A 23,211-nucleotide genomic window follows, 5' to 3' on the forward strand; every position below is an offset into this window, starting at 1 on the left:
ACAAAGTATGAAGGTCATCTAGAAAGTTAGAAAGGTTGTTTAGAAGGTTATGAAGGTGTAGGAAAGTTCTGAAAAGTAATAATAGCTCTATGAAAGTTATCAAGGTCGTGTTATAAAGGTTTTGAAGGTCATCAAAACAGTTATGAAGGTTGCCTAGAAGTTAGAATGGTGGTATAGAAAGATCTGACGGTCATCCAAAATCTATGAAGGTCATATTGAAAGTTTTGAGGGTCATAAAGAAAGTTATGAAGGTCGTTCATTGATTCAGTAGTTCACAAAAAAACAACAGCAAAAAAGGAAAGGAACATCTTAATGAGATGAAGAAGTGAGAAGGTGATGTATTGAGATAACACAGCTGATCTACAGTCAGATCTCCTGTGGAATAAAGATCTTGACCATTCAGGTTCAGGTCCTCTTTAATCCAAACTCTGCTTTCAGGTCATTTCCTTAGAGAAATAAGCATAGCGGAGGAACATCCTGGAGATGTTTATCACCTCGTCCTAACAGTTTATGTCTTTTCTCCCCTTTTACAGATGTGCTGTGTCCAAATATGAAGGTGCAAGCAGAACGCTTCAAGCCCAACAGCTCCAGCGCAGGACTCCAGGAGGTTCCAGGTGACTCGCTTCACGCTCACTCAGAGCACATCCTCTGCTCCATAGAGTCGCTTCAATGGAGATATCAGACATGATCAGATACGTCCCTTAGTGCATGCTTGTTCAAACATCATGGTTGCTGTGTTTTCATGTTTGTGTTCAAATAGTTCATCTATAAAAGGACAGAGTACGGTTTTCTCTGGAGAACACAATTTAACGAAGCACCGCATATTTTTAACCTCCGCATGCCGCAGTCCTCATGCCAGGATGTTTGATTTGAGTCTTTCGGGGAATTAGAGTTCCTGTGTGAGCCTCCCACACACCTTCACGCAAGCTGAGCTGAAAAGCAGACCTGCTGAGGCACACAGACGAGAAGACACCAGGCTCTGAGTTTAGCAATGTAGCTTTATATAGAATACAAAAAAAAATCTACTAAACATATAAAACTATAGTCACATTTTTTACACTTTAATTCATTTAAAATGTTAAACACTCGTCATTTAAAAAGTGCAATACAAAAAATCAGTAATACAATAAATCAGTAAGAACAGTCATAATGCATGTTATGAAGGTCATATAAAAAGCTATGAAGTATCATTTTGTAAAAAAGTTATGTAGGTTGCATAGAAAGTTATGAATGTTATGTAAGAGATAAAGGTTATATAAAGTTTTCAAGGTCATATAAAGGTATGAATAGAAACGTATGAAGGTCAGAAAAGAAACGAAGGTCGAGTAAAAAGTTATGAAGATCCTTTAGAATGAAATTTGTATAGAAAGTTAGGAAGTTCATACAAGTTCTGAAAGTCACTTAGTTATGCAGGTATCATAGAAAGTTATGATGGTTGCACAAAATTTATGAAGGTCGTATAAAAAGATATGAAAGTCATATAAAGCTATGAAGGTCTTATAGAAAGTTATGAAGGTCTTATAGAAAGTTATGAAGGCCTTATAAAGCTATGAAGGTCTAATAGAAAGTCAGGAAGTTCATATGGAAAGTAATAAAGGTTGTATAAAGTTATGAAGGTCATATGGAAAGTTATAAAGGGAGTTGAAAAAGTAATGAAGGTCATAAAGAACATTTTGAAAATCAAATAGAAATTTGTGAAGACATTATAGAAAGTTATGAAGGTCATATAGAAAGTCATGAAGTTATTGTGGAAAGTTATGAAGGTCATATAAAAGGTTTTGAAAATCATATAGAAAGTTGTGAAAGTCACTTAAAAATTCATGAAGTTCATATGAAAAGTGATGAAGGTTGTATAAAGCTATGAAGGTTTTACAGAAAGTCATTAAGTTCATATGAAAAGTTATAAAGGTCATGTAGAAAGTCATGATGTTCATATGGAAACTTATGAAGGTCATATTGAAAGGTATGAAGGGCATTGAAAAAGTAATGAAGGTCATATAAAAAAACGTTGAAAATCAGATAGAAAGTTATGAAGGTCATAAAGAAGGTCATGAAGGTCGTGTAGTTATGCAGGATACATGATTCATTCATGATGGTTGTATAACAGTTATGAAGGTTTTATAAAAACGTTTTTTGAAGGTTACAGGAATAAAACACATATTGCTAATATATGCTAATCAACATGCGCATTTAGAAATATTGATGCTTTATGCAAATGTTTGTTTTTATTAGTGAAACCGAACTGAACATGAAGCATGAAGGCAAAATATTCTTGTAAATGTTTTGAAAGTAATTTTGGTGTTTTAATGACGTAAATCATTGGGATACCATACAGAACTTTCGCTATGTTTCCACACGGACGGTTTTAATTGCCGGATCTGTGCGATTTTGGTGCTGATTTGAGACTTGGTGCATCGGTAAAACGAATGTTTGGTGATTCCAAATAATTTTTCGCTGCATGATTATTATTTATTTTTATATCTGAACAAAGAAATGACGTGAATAAATATGTAGATGGTTTTTAATTCGCCTCTTTTAGATTTATTTATTTATATTTTGAATCAAAATGATCAAAGAGAAATGCACGCTGCATTAATCACACGTTAATAAAATTAGTGCTGTTAAAATTAATTTGCGTTAACATGCTATTAACACTACTTTTGAGAGCCCCAACATATTATATAATAAATAATATATGATCTAATGTAATAGAGTATAATATAATATAATAGTATAGTATATAAAATGCATAAGTAAATGCACCCAATCATCAAGTCTTGTGTACTTAAAAGTCTCTCTCTCTCTCTCTTTGAGTGTGTGTGTGTGTGTGTGTGTGTGTGTGTGTGTGTGTGTGCGCACAGGCAGATGTGATCATGTGGTCTGATATGAACAAACGTGGATCAGAGGAGCATGTCATTAAAGTCCCTGCTTCGTTTCTCAGGCAGCTGTGTTCTACTCTCATCCACCTACACACACACACACACACACACACACACACACACACACACACACACACACACACACACACACAGTCCAAAATAGCTCTCCTATTATACACTCGGTTTTGCTTTTCTAATTACAGGCTCAAGCGTGGTGAAGCTACAGGGGGAAAACTACACACACTCTCACACACACACACACACACACACACACACACACACACACACACACACACCATGAGAATTGTAGCAGTAAAGCAGGGAGAATGTACAGCTGTAAGAACATTTATTATTCTGCTCTCAGATAAAAGAATATATTTTTGTAGTTATTTTTAATTTATAGTTATATTAGTTTTCATATCCAGCCACAGATCAGCCCCGCCCATATTCTATAAGCCCCGCCCCTTACATCAAAACATGTGATTAGAACATTTGCTAATAGATTTATCAAAGAAGTGCGTTTATTTATTTTTATTTATAATGTTTTTTTACTAACGACTGCTTTTCGTGTGTGTGTGTGTGTGTGTGTGTGTGTGTGTGTGTGTGTGTGTGTGTAAAATGGTGTCAAAATCTAAAAAAAAATCACGATTCTCAATATAATAAATCAATTTAAAAAAAATAAATATAATAAATAATAAATATAATAGAACATTTATAAAATAAATTATATATATATAATATTTAAGATGCAATAAAATGTAATAATAAAAAATTATAAAAGAAGAAAATAAAAAAAGCTGCTGAGCTTTTAAAAATTATTTTACGGATTAGTTATTTATTGATTGATTGTTAGTTTTTGTTTTCCATTTATTTATTGATTTGCCAGCTTGCTGACACACACACACACACACACACACACACACACACACACACACACACACAGAACTTGTAGACTTGTGTAATGAAGTCGTTCATCACTAAGCTGCAGTGTTCTATTACACTGGAAGCTCCAAAGGAACCAGGCAGCAAAGACGTCTTTAGAGATTTGCATTTGGTTTAGTGTTTTGTCGTTTCTGGAGAGGAGACGTTTCTGGAGAGGAGACGTTTCTGCCTGAGGGAATGTCAGCGTGAGTGGAGTCAGGTTTTAGATATTTCAGAACTGGTCACTGATGAAGAACAAGAGCTGGCATTGAGTGGCCACCTGTTCCTGAGCTTTTTTACACACACACTTGCACAGTTCATGAGAATTGTGGCAGTATAACACACACACACACACACACACACACACACACACACACATACAGACATTAAGTTAGACACTCCGGGGCCGTCCAAACACGTTGCCATTTTCACGTGGACAGACAGACAGCGCACTAGTCGGAGCTCGTAACCTGCATCTGTAGCAAAACTGCAGAAGCTTAAATACTTTTCATGGAAAGCTGGACATTGTGAGGAAACGTTGACCAAAACACACAATTTTAAATCCCCAGGAAAACTGTAATGCACTGACAAAAAAAACCCCACAGGGGTGATGTGATGAGGTGAATATCGATGCTTCTGTTAGAGATGATGTATGCGGGAGGTGCAGTTGTGGCTCCAGTGAAAGGAGACGTGTTAAATTGTGTTGATTGGGTTTCTTGCTACAGTGATGACATTCGTTCTGTTATACTGACGGTTTCTACAGACGTGGTGTCGTAGCGATGGGATTCAGAGGTGATTCAGGTAGGACACCACTGAAGGCCTGGGGCTGAAATGTACAACCTGAAACTGAAATTATTTACAGTGAACCATTTTCCGTTTGATTTGTTTCATTGAAATCATTTTACGGGAGGGATGAGGTTCTATTCCTAGTGTCGAGAAATCAGTGCTTGTACAGTAAATAAAATGGGATGAGAACATTGACCTTTTCCAAACACACACACACACACACACGAGGTCATACACTTTTTAAATAAAGGGGGAAGTGTTTTAGGGGTCGGAGCAGGACGAAGTAAAAATACCGAAGCACACTTGGCGGGGTTAACGCCCTGTCGCCATGGACACGCGCATGTTGTGTACAGGAGCGTCGTCGTTCTGCCACCGTTAAGGGGCCGAGACAAACCACAGCACGAAACACACACTCACACACACAGTTTTCTATTCATGCACCAGTGACACACTTGCAACATCTGGCCCAGAGAGTAGATTCTAACGTTTACTTCCTGCACAGAGGACGCACAGGGGAAATGAGTGGTTCTAGCCCCGGAGAAAGTCCTCACACTCGTGTGTATTCAGTCAAACAGATATCTAGAACGTTGTCTGGGTTTTAAATGGATGCAAGACAGCGATAGCGTGAGAAGGTGCAGCGTGAACCTGAGCAGCTTTCATGCTAATATCACTGTCGTTTACGCTGACTAGCCGTGTCGAGTCTACGCTTTAGCGCATGCTAATAGCGGAAATATCGTAATTACGATCTGGAAGCTTTAGATATAGAGACACATTACAATGCCATAATTACATCAAGAATTCAAGTTCAAGAGCTGTTAATCAAAAGTATTGGCACCTGTCATTATTTATATATATATATATATATATATATATATATATATATATATATATATATATATATAGGAGATCTTCCACTTCAACCCATGAGATCTTCATAAAACTGGCTTTGTGCACAGGGGCATCATCATGTTAAAGCAGGTTTGGGTCACAATTATTCAACTGTGTGCCTCCAGGTTTGTGGGAAGAACCACATATGGCTGTAAAAACCAACAAACAAAAAAATCAATAAGTTAATCAATTAATCAATCGATTAATTAAATAATGCACCTTTCTGTTATCAATTACACCCATAGTAGATTTTGACTCACGCCCCCCTCTAGTGGTCATACCCTGAAACAACATCTGAGTCCAATGTGATAATGAAGATCTTCTGTATCTCCAGGTTTTGACCTGATGGAGTACTTTAATGTGAGAGATGTTCTGGGAGAGAAGTCTGATCCAGGACAGAGCTCATATGTGAGATTAGGGACGATGCCCATCGTGCAGCAGACTGAGTAAGTAGTACAAACACACAAATACAAATCAAAAATCGAATTGATCTGCTTTACAGTTGATCAGTTTATTAGATGATCAGCATCTGTTTGGTTCTACCAGTTTCTCTGAGAATTTCAGGATGACCATCATGTTAAGAGTCCCTCTCTTTCTCCTGTGTGTGATACAGAAACGTGTTCCCACAAGGTCTTCCAGATGAATATGCTTTCGTCACCACCTTCAAATTCAGAAAGACTTCGAGGAGGGAGGACTGGTACCTGTGGCAGGTCTATGATAAGTACGGCATCCCTCAGGTCAGTAAATCCTCTGTAAGGAACAAGAGAAAGATTCATATACAGTTGGTGTAAATGTTGTCTGAGAAGTCAAGAGGCTTCCAAATGAACCAGCTTCCTGAACAAATAGCTTCTTAAATGATCAGCTTCCTGAACAGCCATTTTTATCACTAATTAGCTTTCTATATGATCAGCTTCTTAAATGATCAGCTTCCCGAACAGCCATTTTTTTAAAATCACTAATTAGCTTTCTATATGATCAGGTTCTTAAATGATCAGCTTCCTGAACAAATAGCTTTTGAATGATCAGCTTTCCGAACAGCCATTTTCATCACTAATTAGCTTTCTAAATGATGAGCTGCTCAAATGATCAGCTTCCCGAACAGCCATTTTCATAGCTGATCAGCTCCCTAAATGATCAGCTGTTCAAATTACTTTGTTCTTAAATAATCAGCTTCTTAAACAACCATCTCTCACCATTTATCACTGAACAGTTTCCTAAATTATCACCTTTTCAAAGAATCAGCTTCTCAAAAGATGGTCAGCTTCCTAAATGATCAGCTCCCTGAACAGCCATCTTCATCACTGATCATCTTCTTAAACAATCACCTCAGTGAACAGCTGTCTTCATCACTAATTGGCTTTCCAAATGACCAGCTTCTTAAGCGATTAGCTTCCTCAACAGTCATCTTCATCACTGTTTATCTTAAATGATCAGGTTCCTGAACAGCCATCTTCATCACTGATCATCTTCTTAAATGATCAGCTTAGTGAACAGCTGTCTTCATCACTGTTTAGCTTTCTAAATGATCAGCTTCCTGATTAGCCATTTTCATCACTGATCATCTTCCTAAACGATCAGCTTTATATACAATCAGCTTCCTTAAATGATCAGCTTCATGTAAGACCAACTTCATAAAATTACAATCTTTTAAAACAATTCCCTTCTACAGAAACAGTTTCTGAACGATTCGAACATTTTCTCAAAAATATCCAGCCTCTAAAATAAGCAGCATTTTCTAAAAGCACTGTTCAAATGGTCGGCTTTGCAAAACCGTACACAAAGACAAATAATGTTCACACAAATGCTTATGTGAACAAAACGATCAACTTTAAAACGACCATCTCGAATGAACGATTGGCTTCATCAACGATCAGCTTCTCAAAATGATCAGCCTCCTAAACGATCAGCTTTCAATACAAACAACTGCTTGTGTTCTCACAGTTTTATTGAACTGTTCCACTTTTAATTTTCGGTTGACGGCAACTTTGATGTCGTAAAACTACGGTATCTCAAAGGACTCGTCTAATCAGATATCATCAGAAAAATCCTTTGAATGTTTATTTACTCCACACACTCAATGAAGAATTGATCTAGTTTTGATCTCTCCTGCAGGTCTCTATCCGTCTGGATGGAGAGAATAAAGCGGTGGAGTACAACGCCGTGGGTCTGACCAGAGACGCGGTCCGAGCCGTGTTCCGCAGCCCTGAAGTGGAAAACCTCTTCGACAGGAACTGGCACAAGATCGGCCTGAGCGTTCACGCCAAATCCGTCTCGCTCTACCTGGATTGCAAACACATCCAGACTCTTCAGATCGAAGAGCGAGAGGACATCGACATCCAGGGCAAAACCGTCATCGGCAAGAGACTGTACGACAGCGTCCCCATCGACGTGAGTGCTCCAGAAATGCTCGCTGAATCTTCACATCTTAAATAATCTGCATCACCAATTCATTTCCTGAATCCTTCTCTCCACAGTTCGACCTTCAGAGGATGGTCATCTACTGTGACTCCAAGCAGGCAGAGCAGGAGACATGCTGTGACCTGCCTGGAGGCCCTGTGAGCTTCTCGTACACACACACACTAAGTTATTTTAAAGCAATCGCCTTCTAAACATTTACAACTTCTTCAGCGATCCCTTTCGTAAATGATCAGCTTACTGATAATATCATCAATAATGTCATTAAATAACAGCTTCTGGAATGATCAGCTTCCAGAAAATTAGCTTCTAAACAGTTCAGCTTCTGATACAATCAGTTTCCAAAAACTCCTCAGCATCTTGCATGATCAGCTACTAGACCATTGGTTTTTAAACTCTCAGCTGCTGGAACGATCAGCTTTTATCACTAGGAATTATATTACTTCTACTAATACTTCTATTCTACTACTGCTTTTATTACTACGACTACTTCTACTACTCTGAACATGAAACTTCACCAGTGATAAACTTCTCAAATGAATCATTTCCAAACTATCAGCTCCTAAATGAAGAGGCTTCCAAATGAACCAGCTTCCTGAAAAATTGCTTCTCAAATGATCAGCTTCTCGAACAGCCATTTTCATTACTATTTAGCTTTCTATATAATCAGCTTCTCAAATGATCTGCTTCCTAATCAGCCATTTTCATTACTGATCAGCTCCCTAAATAATCAGCGGTTCAAATGAATTTGTTCTCAAATGATCATCTTTTATTACTACAAAATATATTACTTCTATTAATACTTCTATTTAAATACTGCTTTTATAACTACCGTTTCTACTACTTCTACTTTTACTACTGCTTTTATTACTACTACTGTTTCTACTACTTCTACTTTTATTACTGCTTTTATTACTACTACTGTTTCTACTACTTCTACTTTTATTACTGCTTTTATTACTACTACTGTTTCTACTACTTCTACTTTTACTACTGCTTTTATTACTACTACTGTTTCTACTACTTCTACTTTTACTACTGCTTTTATTACTACTACTGTTTCTACTACTTCTACTTTTACTACTGCTTTTATTACTACCGTTTCTACTACTTCTACTTTTACTACTGCTTTTATTACTACCGTTTCTACTACTTCTACTTTTACTACTGCTTTTATTACTACTACTGTTTCTACTACTTCTACTTTTACTACTGCTTTTATTACTACTACTGTTTCTACTACTTCTACTTTTACTACTGCTTTTATTACTACCGTTTCTACTACTTCTACTTTTACTACTGCTTTTATTACTACTACTGTTTCTACCACTTCTACTTTTACTACTGCTTTTATTACTACTACTGTTTCTACTACTACTTTTACTACTGCTTTTATTACTACTACTGTTTCTACTACTTCTACTTTTACTACTTTTATTACTACTACCGTTTCTACCACTCTACTTTTACTACTGCTTTTATTACTACTACTGTTTCTACTACTTCTACTTTTACTACTGCTTTTATTACTACCGTTTCTACTACTTCTACTTTTACTACTGCTTTTATTACTACTACTGTTTCTACTACTTCTACTTTTATTACTGCTTTTATTACTACTACCGTTTCTACTACTTCTACTTTTATTACTGCTTTTATTACTATTACTGTTTCTACTACTTCTACTTTTACTACTTTTATTACTGCTTTTATTACTACTACTGTTTCTACTACTTCTACTTTTATTACTGCTTTTATTACTACTACTGTTTCTACTACTTCTACTTTTACTACTGCTTTTATTACTACTACTGTTTCTACTTCTAATAATTCTATTAAAATGACTACTTGTTGTACTACTACTTCTATTAGTACTATTTCTACTTCTATTACTACAACAACTAGAATGCTACTACTACTATTACTACTATTGCTTCTACTACTATTACTTTTGCTTTTATTACAGCTACTGTTTCTACTACCACTTCTTCTACTTCTACTACTACTTTATTAGTACTATTTCGACTTCTATTACTACAACTAGAACTGCTACTTATGTTACTTTGAATTTTACTGCTATTTTTTTTATTAATACTGGTACTACTACTATCATTACCCCTTTTTGTTACTATTATTTATATCACTACTACTTCTACTACTTATAATTTTTACTTCTTCTACTGCTTTTACTGCTACTTCTATTACTTTTATCACTATTTCTTCTACTACAACTATCACTATTACTTCTACTACTATTACTACCACTTTTATTACTACTACTATTACCACTATTAGTATTACTACTATGACTATTTTTATTACTTCCTCTTCTACTACTACTTGCAATAATAATGCGTGTATGCCTCTTTTAGTGCCCTAAGCAGGTGGTGACTGAACCTACCCCTGTTTTAATTCCCACCCCGACTCCTACCAGTGGAGAACAGAAGAGTGGAGAACACACAGTCAACTGTTCCTGCACCGATGGGCAGAGGGTAAGACCCTGAAACCTTAGGGTCGAAGGTCAAGGAAAAAAAATTCACAATGGATAAATAATGTAAACAAAGGGATAAAACTGGATGAAAACAAACTCAAGCATACATCTGTGATATACTATGCTAATATCACACACAATGTATGGTTGGATGGCCATTTCTCATCTGCTTCTCTTTCTTTTATCACCGTTCGCTCTCTCTATCTCCTTCTTTTTCTCACTCTCAACAGGGTGAGACAGGTCTGCCTGGTGCTCAAGGCCCTAAGGGTGAAAAGGTCATAAAGCTATGGCTTTATTTGATATTTTTAAGGAGTTTGTGTGTTATATCCTCTGCTTACTGTTTCTCAGGCACTTCTTTTTCAACCCTGTCTCCTAAACTGTACATCCACAGGGGGATCTCGGTCTTCAGGGCAATCCAGGACCACACGGACCCAAAGGGGAGAAAGGAGAACCTGTAGGAAAAAGTGATTTCTTACTAATTCATGTGTCACTTTAGCACTAATAGAAAGGTTGATTTCATATAGAATTTTGCCAAAACATACTAAATACTTTGTTTCATGGCTTCTTTCACTGTCCAGAGAACCAGAAAACCCTAGCAACAATGACTGGCATGCCACATCATTTAAATGTTTTATGTCATGTCATACCCGACATTTACTTCATTATAACTCTGGGATGTGATTCATTATTGAAGTAATAACAAAAAACTAAAAACAAAACTTACTTTTTATTATTAAAGTAAGTGTTTTTAAAAGCTTAAGAACGTGTGCTCCAATCAGTTCGCAGTTTGCAGGAGAGATGAAGTAGGCTAGTTTGGGTTCTAGCTAGCTGACAAAGTATAAAATACAATTAAAATAGTTTGGGACAGGTTTTAATGGTTATGAGAGAATCTTTATTGGTTGTATTGGCTATTTTGGAAATTTATAGCGGTTTTCATGGATATAATGAAAGTTTTAATGGTTTTAATGGTTAGAATAGAAGTTGTATTGGTTTCCGTGGCCTTAATAGAAATTGTATTGATTTTATTAGTTAGAATGGGCATTTTTAATGTTATGGAAATTTAAATGTAAAGGAAATTGTAATGTGTTTTCATGATTACAATAGAAATTGTAGTGGTTTTAATTGTTACAATAGAATTTGTATTGGTTTTAATGGCTTTAATGAGCATTGCATTGGTTTTAATACTCCTAATAGGAATTTATAATGTTTTTGATGGCTATAATGAAAAATAGTAATGGTTTAAATGGCTATATTGGAATTTTGTAATGGTTTTGATAGTGATAATGAAAATCATGGTTTTATTGATTAAATAAAAAATTGGATTTAATCGCTGTGGGAATTTGTAATGGTGTAATGGCTCTCATGAAATGTTTATGGTTTTTAAATTTACAAAAAGATATTGTATTGGTTTCATTGTATTTAATAGGAATTGCATCGTTTAATTGTAATGGAATTTGTAATGGCTTTGATAGTTTTACTGGAAACTGAAATAATATCGAAATATGATATTATTATATTATATAGTTTGAATGGTTATAATGAAAAATGTATTGTTTTTAATAGTTATATTTTTTAAATTGTTCTAATGAAAACTGTTAAGGTTTTAGTGGTGATTATGAAAATTGAATTGGTTTTAATGCTTGTAATTAAATGTGTAATGGTTAGAATGGTTTTAATGAAAATTTAAAATGGTTGCGATAGTGATAATAATTCAAATCATAATGTTTTTTTTTTATTTTTTTTTTATAATACAATTTGTTGTAATGGTTAATGACATTTGTAATGGTTTTAATGGTTATAATGAAATTCTGTTGGTATCCGTAGCCTAGTTTGGGTTCTGCACATCCACATAGCTAACAGGACCTCCAACATTTTGTAGAGCAGTTTGAGGAGAAACGTAAACGTTTAATGCCCCAATTTGGCCATAGAATATATTTGCAAAACAGCAGTCTGCAGTTCAACCACAGGACAGAGATGAATACAAAACTATAAAATGCATAAACAGCATATATATATATATATATATATATAAATGTTTATATTTATATAAATATATAAATGCCGTGCTTTCTTATTTCCAGCTTCCCTTCTTCTTTTTCTTCCTCTCTCTCTCTTTCTTTCTCTCTTTCACTCTCTCTCTTTCTGGCCTGGAGAATAATCGATCATGTTGATGGATTATTTGCAGGTCAAGGCGCTTTCTATCAAAGGAGATAGAGGCGAAAAGGTAAGATCATGGATTTACCAGACAAACTCCTGTGTGTGTGTGTGTGTGTGTGTGTGTGTGTGTGTGTGTGTGTGTGTGTGTGTGTGTGTATTTGGCATTGTGTCTGCTCAGTGTGTGTTGTGTGTGTTGTGTGTTTTGCTGTTAAGTCTTAATTTTGTGTGTATGTTGTGTGTGTTATAGTGATAAGTATGAGTATTGTGTGTATATTTTGTGGATTGTGTGTGTGTGTTTGTGTGTGTTGTGCATTGCTCTGAGGAGTTTGCTGGTTAAACTGCATGAAGCCTTCAGCGCATGTTGTCCTGTAAACGTCCTTTAAAGCAAAGCTCCGCCCCCTGATCGTTTCTTTACCTCTGTCTGTCTCAGCGTTTTCATCCACGTGAAAAGTTTTATCAACTTGTGTTGCGTTTGATTGTTGTGTAGACATTGTTTGAAATGATACAGCACTACAGAACTACAGTCTGGATTCTGATTGGTCAGAACATGACATTTTCATGCTTTCGGGTACATTATTGTTGCTATAGTAACAGCCATTGTTCTTATTTACAGTTGTGCATCACTTCACTGCTCCATTATAAGTAATGGCAAGGGGTTCAAAAGGAGTTCCAAAAAAAACGCTGACGCCCCCCAGGGTCACAAAATCCTAGTTCCACAATTTTCCCTTTGTCTCCCCCAAAGACATTTTCTGTATAGGCAGGAAACTCCAGTGTCGAGGAACTACCTGACAGTGGCGGGCCGTGCATTTCACACCTACACCTTCAGTGGTGTCCCACCTGTGTGTTTTTGTGCAGGAAAGAAAAAACAAGAGTAGAAATGGAAAACGCTGATGTTTCCTCACAATGTCAAACTTTTCTTGAAAATCCATCTTGTAAATGTCCTTGTTAGTGCGACCGAATCAGATTCTTCCTCTGTCAGTCAATATGAAATAAAAAAACAGCTAAATCCACATGGATATATTAGAATTTGTGCAGTTTGCTACAGATGTGGTTTGTGAGCTCTGACTAGTGAGCTCTCTGACCGTCCAATCAAAGGATGTGAACATGCCGGTTATCGGACGCCTGCTAGATGGCCCTAATGTCACCAACTCAAATTCTGATTGGTTAAAACAGCAGGTTTTGAGCAACATGGATTTGAAGCTCCAGAAGCCCATAGTGCTTATTGTGAAATTCCCTTAGACCCTGGCAACACATGATCTGAAATCTGATTGGAAAGAAACTTTAAATGACAGCGCTATGAAGTGAAGAGAGTAGAGTATTGGAAATAATGTTATCCATATTCATGAACAGAAAAATAAATAAAAAGTTCCTGACGGCCCGCCACTGTTATCTTTTTTTGCTAAATGTGTAATGTAACTGTAAATGATAGAAACACACACACAAACGCTAGCTACGCTTTACTCCACTGATCACTTTGCGTTTGTTTCCTTCTGCACCTCTAACCTGCTCATTTTCCCCAATGCGATTTCATCCACAGGGGGACAGCGGAGATCAAGGTCACCCAGGGGTCAAAGGCGACAAGGGGGAGAGGGTAAGAAAGATTTATGAGCTGAACCACTTTAAGAATATAACGTGTTTCGAGAGATTTGAGTGCCATGATAATGTACTGTCTAGGGTTCTGAAGGCTCTACGGGACAAACTGGCAAACAGGGAAACAAAGGAGACAAGGTGAGTGGGGCAATTATTGTGTGTGTGTGTGTGTGTGTGTGTGTGTGTGTGTGTGTGTGTGTGTGTGTGTGTGTGTGTGTGTGTGTAATACAGAGCTGGAATGGATTCATCCTAATCGTGAGGTCGGGTTGTTGTGTGTGTTTGTGTGTGTGTGTGTGTGTGTGTGTGTGTGTGTGTGTGTGTGTGTGGGTTACAGGGTGAGACGGAATTAATGGACCTCCAGGTTTACCTGGGAAACTTGGACTACAGGTGAGGAAAAAAGATAAATGAATGTGTGTGTTATGTCTGTTTTAGTGATGTGTGTTATAGTGATATGTGTGTGTGTGTGTGTGTGTGTGTGTGTGTGTGTGTGTGTGTGTGTGTGTGTGTGTTATAGTGATGTGTGTGTGTGTGTGTGTTATAGTGATGTGTTTGTTGTGTGTTATGTGTATGTTGTGTGTTATAGTGATATGTTTATGTATTTTGTGTATGTGTGTTGTGTGTGTACTGCATGTTATAGTGATGGGTCTGTGTAATATGTGTATGGTGTGTGTTATGGTAATGAATCTGTGTGTTGTGTATGTTGTGTGTTATAGTGATGAGTCTGTGTATGGTGTATGTGTGTTGTGTGTATGTGTTGTGTATTATAGTGATGAGTCTGTGTGCTGTGTATGTTATGTGTATGTTGTGTGTTATAGTGATGAGTCTGTGTGTTGTGTTTGTGTTACATTGATGAGTCTGTGTGCTGTGGATGTTGTGTGTTACAGTATTGAGTCTGTGTGTTCTGTGTATGTTGTGTTATAGTGATGAGTCTGTGTGTTGTGTGTTGTGTTTGTGTTACATTGATGAGTCTGTGTGCTGTGGATGTTGTGTGTTACAGTAATGAGTCTGTGTGTTCTGTGTATGTTGTGTTATAGTAATGAGTCTGTGTGTTGTGTTTGTGTTACAGTGATGAGTCTGTGTACTGTGTGTTAGAGTTGTGTACATGTGTGTTGTGTGTGTTATAGTGATGAGTATGTACGGTGTGTGTGTGTGTTGATTTATTTAGACGTCAGCTGTTGTGTGTTGCGTGTACGTTAAACGGTAAAAGACGCAGGGTCGATAAGAGTTTGAGTTCCACATGGGGTTCATTCATTCATTCATTCATTCATTCTTGTTGATTCAGTGATTCATTGATTCTTATAGGGTATCCAAGGAGACATAGGAAATCCTGGAGCACCAGGTCCCAAAGGTGTTTCTGTAAGTAAACATGAGCATTTACATCACCTTTAATCCTGGATTCCACATTCTTTATCCTGATGCTTCTCAGATGTTAAAGCACTCATTAACATGTTGAATGACTCAGTTCAGTGAAGCTCTCAGTTGCGCTGCTTCCACTAGTGTATGTTTATGTCAGAGTTTCTATCCAATCAGATTTCAGCTGTCACATCATGTGTTGCTGTGACTAGTCAGAGCTCACAACCCGCATCAAAACTTTAGACCTGAACCCTATTAAGAACCTGTGAGGATCCTCAAGAGGAAGGTGGAGAAGCACCATGTGTTTAACCTCCTGCAGCTCTGTGATGTCATTATGGAGGAGTGGAAGAGGATCCAAGCAAACAACGTGTGCAGCTCTGTACCTGTGCATGAGAATTAAAGCAGCGATACGTAACTGATGTTTACACAAAATATTCCCACTTCAGACACTGTTCTAACATGTTCACTGAGGGTGCACTTACTTTTGTTGCAGTTATTTAAATAATATTGGATGTATGTTTTTATTTTGTGTCTCTTGAGAAGATACTAAACTTGATGCTAAAATGTGAGGGGTGTACTAACTTTTGTGAGATACTGTAGTTTTCTTATTCTTTCTCTCTCTCTCTCTCTCTCTCTCTCTCTCTCTCTCTCTCTCTCTCTCTCTCAGGGTGACCCTGGTAAAAAAGGAGAAAAGGGGACAACAGGAGAGAGGGTAAAAACCCATTTTTCATTCAAATCTTTGCACTACTCAGATTGAGTATTTCTGAGAAGTGTGTGTCCTGTGTATCTGTGTGTGTGTGTGTGTGTGTGTGTGTGTGTATTGCTGTGTGTAGCTTTGTGTGTGTATCTGTGTGTGGGTTGCTGTGTGTGTGTGTGTGTGTGTGTGTGTGTGTGTGTGTGTGTGTGTGTGTTCTGTGTGTGTGTGTGTGTGTGTGTTGCTGTGTGTTTCTGTTTGTGTGTTACTATATGTGTTGTTGTGTGTGTGTGTGTGTGTGTGTGTGTGATGCGATCTTCAGATTTCCATTTAGTTCTGTGAGGGAGATGAGGGCATTTTGAGCCCAATCACTATCAGATTTCTCCTGTTTTACATCGAGAATCAATTCTTTCTTTCTTTCTTTCTTTCTTTCTTTCTTTCTTTCTTTCTTTCTTTCTTTCTTTCTTTCTTTTCTTTCTTTCTTTCTTTCTTCTCATTTTACTTCCTTTCCTCCTTTTTTGTCCCTTTCTTTTCTTCTTTTCTTTTTTCCCTTGTTGTCCTTTTTACATTTTTTTTATCCTCTTGAATTTTTTCTCTCTTTTTTTTTTTTTTTTTTTTGTTCTTTGCCCTTTTCTTTTTCTACTTCCTCTCTTCTTCTCCTCCTTCTTCCTCCTATAGAGTGTTTAGGGCACTTTTTGACCCAGTGCTGAAATGCTTTAGTGCTAAATTATTTAAAACCTTACTTTACCTTACTCTTTTATTTAAAACCTTTCATGTCACAACACTTTGATGAGGATTAAGGTGGTCCTGCTGCAGTTTTGATGGACAGGATGTTGTCGTTGATGTGATGATTTTAGGGTCTGCAGGGTTTAGACGGCTTTCCTGGGAAACCCGGAGCTCCAGGAAAAGAAGTGAGTATGTAGATATGCTCAGGAAAAGAGTGAGAAGGTGGAAAATAGAGCAGCTCTAAATGTATATTTTACCCCCAAAATAAACAGGGGGCAAACGGACTGGTTGGTGCACCTGGACCACACGGGGTTAAAGGAGAAAAGGTACAGAGGGGAACTAAGATTACTGTAGTGATGTGATGATATTACAGTGTAAATTAACTCTAAAATCTGAAAATGTGTGTGTGTGTGTGTTAGGGTGAGAGAGGTCCTGCTGGAATACCTGGAGATGCGGTGAGTCATTATTTCAGTATTTACAGCTCACGTTTTTTATTTGTTTGTTCATCCATTCAACTGATCAAGAGCAGAGAAAAGACCGTGGATTTTACTGATATCGATAGTTTGTTCAAATCGTATTTGCCGATAACTGATTGATCAACTGATGTTTTTTTAAATGGATACTGGATAAAAACAAACAAACAAACAAACAAACAAAAAACACCCCATGTAAAATAACTTTTACATAAATAAAAAAAAGCATTACTGAATCATACAATTGTGCTAAAAGAAATTAATATGAATATATTCCTTAATAAATATTATGATAAATAATAAATATAATAAAGCACTCTCCGTGCAGCGCGCAGTCTCAAGTGTAAAACAAACAGCACATGGCATCAGTGATCGCCTCTAGAGGCCGCTCTTGTAATGACAGCAGACCGGAAGCCCGAATGTGGGGGCTGTAGTTTGGTGACTTCTGCCTTATAATAATCAAATGAAAGTATTTAAATGTGACTCATTTGTGGTGTTTTTTTAGGTGCAAATGGCAGGACTGAAGGGAGAATCTGTGAGTACAAACATCACATCTACACAAATAACTATCATTTATATTCTAGTCATTAATTCATAAGTAATAACTAACAATCATTTCATTGATTGATACATTTTTTCCTTCCGTCCGTCCTTCCTTCCTTCCAGGGCTTCCCAGGACCACCCGGTCCTCCTGGACCTGAAGGACCTCCTGGACCTCCTGTAAGATTCTCTCTTTGTATGTGTATATAAATGTACAACCCCAATTTCAAAAAAGTTGGGACACTGTGTAAAATGGAAAAATAATAAGCTCAATAACACCTCCAGAAATCAGTGTTTGTGAAAACAGTTTGCCAGGTTAAATCTCTATCATGATGAAGAAGAAGTTATGTGTGAACATGATCCCGAAAACATCACCATCCTCTCTGGTCCAAAGCTCATTTAAAATGTACTGAGGCAAAGTGGAAAACCATTCTGTGGTCAGACAGATAGAAATGTATGTTTAGTTGTGGAAATAATAGACGCCCGTCCTCCAGACTAAAGAGGAGAGGGACAACTGGTTTGTTATCTGCCCTCAAAAATCTCTGGAAGAGCATTAGTTTTTTAGGGAAGGCCCTGCATATTTAAACAAGACAACGCTAACAGCACACTGAATCTATTAGAACAGCATGACTTTGTAGTGGAAGAATCCGGGTGCTGAACCCATCTGCCTGCAGTCTAGACCTTTCCCTATTTAAAAACAATCGGCACAACATGAAATGAAAAACACAACAAAGGACACCCAGAACCGCTGAACAGCTGGAATCCTGCATTAAACACAGATACACAGTGGGAAACATGGCCCTGTCCCAAATGTTTTTTTTTGTATTGCAGCCATTTAAATCGAAAAGACCTTTGTATTTTTTTGCAAATGATTGCATTCTGGTTTTATTTACATTTTACTCAACACTTACACAACGTTTTTTTTTATGGAATTGGGGTTGTAAATAGAGTGTGTGTGTGTGTGTGTGTGTGTGTGTGTGTGTGTGTGTGTGTGTGTGTGTGTGTGTGTGTGTGTGTAAATATCCTATCTAAGAAATACAACAAACATGAGTGTGACAGTGTGATTGTATATAAACCATATTTGCTGTACCTCAGTGGATTCAGACTCTGGGTTTTATTTTATCGACTTTTCCTTTGAGCGTGTATAATTTATACTTTGTTTTCATAAGCATAATGAACAGATAGGATGATGAACAGGTATATGATGAACAGATGATAAAAGGAAGAAGAAAGTTTAAAAGTTTTTATTGTGGTTATCAGGGTTCACCTGGTCCAGTGGGAGAGCAGGGAATCCCAGGAGAATCCGGACAAAAGGTGAAAGTTTAAGACAGCTGAACACAGTGTGTGTGTGTGTGTGTGTGTGTGTGTGTGTGTGTGTGTGTGTGTGTGTGTGTGTGTGTGTATACGTGTTTTACGACTCTGAGATAATCACAAATGTAATTGCTACATTTGTCCAGCAGATGGAGACAGAGTTAAAGTTTTAGCCTTCTCTTCTCTTCTCTTCTCTTCTCTTCTCTTCTCTTCTCTTCTCTTCTCTTCTCTTCTCTTCTCTTCTCTTCTCTGTTTATATTGTTCTTCTGTTCAGGGAAAAAGAGGTGAATCAGGACTTCCTGGAGTTGATGGTCTTCCTGGACCACCGGTAAAGAAACGCTGTCTTTCAGCACCACAACATTTCATTTGTTATAATTAAATTTTTAATCTATATAATCTTGTTGTTTTATTTCTGTAGTTTTTATGTAATGTTTCAACATTTGATTTCATTTATATAATTTGTATTTGAAAACTGTACTACAAAGTGTATTATTGTATCATAAAAAAAAAAAAAAACATTAAAAGTGAAATGTGCTGTAAACCTGATCAGAGAATGTGAAGGTCAGGTTTAAAATGGGGCAAACAAACATTCGCACCAATTTTGCATGCAATTTTCTTATTTGTTCTTTGTAGTTATGAAGGAACATTTTTAAATCCTTACTTTTTAGTCTCCACTTGCTCTTATAATAAGCTCCATGCTTCTGGGAAGATTTTCCTCCAGATGTTGTGGAGATTCAGCTAAAATAGTGTTAGTAAATTCAGGTACTGATGAAGGTGAGAAGGTGAGGAGGTCTGGGGTGCAGTCAGTGTTCACATTCATCCCAAAGGTGTTCAATAGGGCTTATAACAGGAGATCTTTCATCATTGAGCTGACTTTGTGCACAGGGGTCTCCTATGTTTAGGTCTCCTAGTTGAAGTGAAGGGAAAATTTCATGCCACATTTAAAGACATTCTACACAAATGTGTGTTTGTCTCCAATATTGAGGTAACAGTTTAGAGAGAAACCAAAAGTGGCCTTTTAGTTTAGTAACTGCTGAGGGTGCACAAACTTTTTCACTCACCTTGTATAGCAGTATAATATAATAGGGTTTCTATAATGCCTTAATTACCATGATTGTTTTACATTTAAATTGTGTGTGTGTGTGTGTGTGTGTGTGTGTGTGTGTGTGTGTGTGTGTGTGTGTGTGTGTGTCTGTGTGTGTGTTTAGGGTCCCGCAGGCCCCCAGGGACCTCCTGGGGGTTCAGGTCAGATCGGTTTGCCTGTAAGTTTATTTTAATAATAAGTTTTTATTATTTTGTAATAAAATATAAAACAAAAAATAAACTATTCCACCTTTTCATTATGGAATTTTTTCCTCCTCATTTCCACAGGGATTACCAGGAGAAATCGGATTCCCCGGAAAACACGGAGAAGCCGGAAAACCGGTGGGTTGCTGGATCGAGTCTCTGTATATGGTTGAATAATAAAAACGAATAAAGCGATTATCGTTTCATAAAATGGTTTATGGGGGTTTTATAGGGTCTGCCAGGGAAGGACGGTGTCGATGGTCAGCCAGGAAATGATGGAGAGAAAGTAAGTGCCCCCAAACCCACCACCCCCTCCCTCCCTACACATGATTCGATGTACAAGAGAAAAACGAATCTCAGATTTGATTTATAGAATCCTGGAAGACTCATGAAATTTATTTTTATCAGGGACCCAGAGGTGAACCAGGGCTGGATGGCCTTCCTGGAAAACCTGGACTGAAGGTGATCTCATTTCCTGTCTGATCTTCCTGTATAAGAAGCATGAAATCCTCTCCCATGCATGTAGATATGTGGATGTATATATATTTTTACGTATATAGTAAAACGTCTGTCTGAAATCGATTAATAATAATTTTAATAATAATTATGGGTGTATGTCTCAGGGTGATGAAGGACCTCCAGGACCCAGAGGACCTCCAGGAGAAAGGGTGAGCTCTCAAAGGACACTAAACTCATTTTGAAGACACGTTGAGAATCGTGACCAGCGATGACACGTCTGTGTTTCTCTCAGGGTGAGACGGGTCTCCCTGGTGAAGTTGGTGTGATGGGACCGAGAGGAGAGAAAGGAGTGCAGGTAGGTTCCCACTATTGTAACCAGAAGTGGCAAAAGTCCACACATCCTTCACTCAGTAGAAGTGCAGATCTTCATGCTTTAAAAGACTCTGGTAGAAGATGAAGTTCTGACTGCACTTTTTTACCTCAAGTTAAAGTAAAGCAGTTTGGGGCTCTGACATGTTCTTCAGTAAAAAGTAGTGATTATTACTACCTGTTTTAGTGTCACGCTGTAACTGAACCTCACGTCATATTAATTTATTAATATCAGGGCTGTTAATTGATTCAAATATTTAATCGTGATTAATTGCACGATTGTTATAAGTTGACTTACGATTAATCGAAACTTTTCGATCCGTTCTAAATGTACCTCAAATGATTACTTAGCAGTTTTTTATACTCTATTCAACATGCGCATGGACAAATATTTATGCAAATGTATGTTTATTATTAGTGAAACCAAACTCAACATAAAGCATGAAGACAAAATATTCTTGTAAATGTTTTAAAGTAATTATGTTTTTATTACGTAAATCATCAGAACACCACTTTCTATGTTTCCACACGGACGGTTTATGAGGTGATACCGGAAAAACTGTACCTGTTCTAACTTTCATATGGAATTACATAATCAGAGAATGTTTTTTTTTTTTCTCTGTGAATTTGTTTAGACATTTCGAGCTTTTTATTAATATATTTATTATGTCTGTGAGGCAAATACTCACTGAGATTCAGGTTGTTTCATCGATGTGTCTGTGAAGAGAGATGACAGTGATGTCAGAGAGCGCCCCCTGAATTTTATTTATATTACAATAGCACAGCGTTTTACAGATTTAAATGTTGTATTGCTCTTATCTGTGTGATCAAAAAAGACAATAATTGAAGTTTGTTTTGAAGTTATGAGGTAAAAAATATTTTTTTGTAGTTAATTGTTAATTGTAATTTTGCGCATCATGGCGGATTTTAGTGCTGATTCTGAATGAGACGGCGCATCAGTAAAGCAAAAGGTTTTTTTTTTTTTTAATAAACTTATTTGCATTAACATGTTCATTTTAACAGCCCTGATATTAATATATTAATACAAAACTATTTCCAAATTGTTGTTCTCTATTTAATGTATCCAGGCTGAACATCCACCATATAGAACACAAGCGTAAAAAAGAGGATGATCAGGTGATCAGGAATGTCTCTGATCGTAACACACCCCTCCAGTGTCCAGATCGCACTAAAGACATGTGAGCGTCGTCTTCATATGTCTTTTTATTTGTGTCCAACGCAGGGTGAACGAGGACAAGACGGTGATTTCGGGCTTAAAGGCGAGAAAGGTGACAAGGTGAGACTCTGGATTAGTGTTTATCACTAAAACATCTCCAAAGCCAGGAGCTACCATGAATTCATTATTTATCTTCCAGGAAAAAAATAATATTTATATTTATATATATTCCTAGACTCTTTACTGCTTGTGCCCTTTGTTTTAATCTGTAAAAACAGAATGAAGTAATTTTGTTTCCATAACTTACAGGGTGAAGTTGGACCCAGAGGGCTTCCAGGAACCCCAGGAGATGTAAGTTGAATACAAGAGCAAGACAGACAGACAGGCAGACTGGTAGGCAGACAGAAAGACAGACAGACAGACGGACAGGTTTTTATCCAGCCAGCCAGACAAACAGCCAGACGTGCCCACTTACTTCAAAGTGTAACTTGAGCTGTTTGAACAGAAGTTGGAGCTGAAGATTTTGGATCAGTGCTCACAGTCCACAAAGCACTGTAGAATAGAATAGAATAGAATAGAATAAAAGAAGCACTATAAAATAGAGCATTACAGAATAAAGCACTATAGAGAAAGGCACTATTGTATGGAATAGAGCACTGTAGAATAGAATAGAATAGAATAGAATAGAATAGAAT

General features: G+C 37.1%; 1 protein-coding gene across 1 annotated transcript in view; it reads left to right on the forward strand.

The window, feature by feature from the left end:
- col22a1 (collagen, type XXII, alpha 1) overlaps positions 1 to 23,211 on the forward strand; it is a 62,023-nt gene that overhangs the window by 18,530 nt on the left and 20,282 nt on the right. The window contains 29 exon segments of the mRNA XM_046860228.1: positions 534 to 614; positions 5,809 to 5,920; positions 6,088 to 6,211; positions 7,587 to 7,862; positions 7,949 to 8,029; positions 10,262 to 10,381; positions 10,611 to 10,655; positions 10,772 to 10,834; positions 12,566 to 12,604; positions 14,075 to 14,128; positions 14,212 to 14,269; positions 14,468 to 14,514; positions 15,430 to 15,483; positions 16,148 to 16,192; positions 17,032 to 17,085; positions 17,173 to 17,226; positions 17,320 to 17,355; positions 17,879 to 17,908; positions 18,040 to 18,093; positions 19,174 to 19,227; positions 19,499 to 19,552; positions 20,433 to 20,486; positions 20,596 to 20,649; positions 20,744 to 20,797; positions 20,920 to 20,973; positions 21,135 to 21,179; positions 21,263 to 21,325; positions 22,583 to 22,636; positions 22,826 to 22,867. Coding sequence (XP_046716184.1) covers positions 534 to 614; positions 5,809 to 5,920; positions 6,088 to 6,211; positions 7,587 to 7,862; positions 7,949 to 8,029; positions 10,262 to 10,381; positions 10,611 to 10,655; positions 10,772 to 10,834; positions 12,566 to 12,604; positions 14,075 to 14,128; positions 14,212 to 14,269; positions 14,468 to 14,514; positions 15,430 to 15,483; positions 16,148 to 16,192; positions 17,032 to 17,085; positions 17,173 to 17,226; positions 17,320 to 17,355; positions 17,879 to 17,908; positions 18,040 to 18,093; positions 19,174 to 19,227; positions 19,499 to 19,552; positions 20,433 to 20,486; positions 20,596 to 20,649; positions 20,744 to 20,797; positions 20,920 to 20,973; positions 21,135 to 21,179; positions 21,263 to 21,325; positions 22,583 to 22,636; positions 22,826 to 22,867 — 1,955 coding nt within the window.

The sequence above is a fragment of the Silurus meridionalis genome, chromosome 10 (genome assembly GCF_014805685.1).
Source record: "Silurus meridionalis isolate SWU-2019-XX chromosome 10, ASM1480568v1, whole genome shotgun sequence".
Taxonomy (NCBI): domain Eukaryota; kingdom Metazoa; phylum Chordata; class Actinopteri; order Siluriformes; family Siluridae; genus Silurus; species Silurus meridionalis.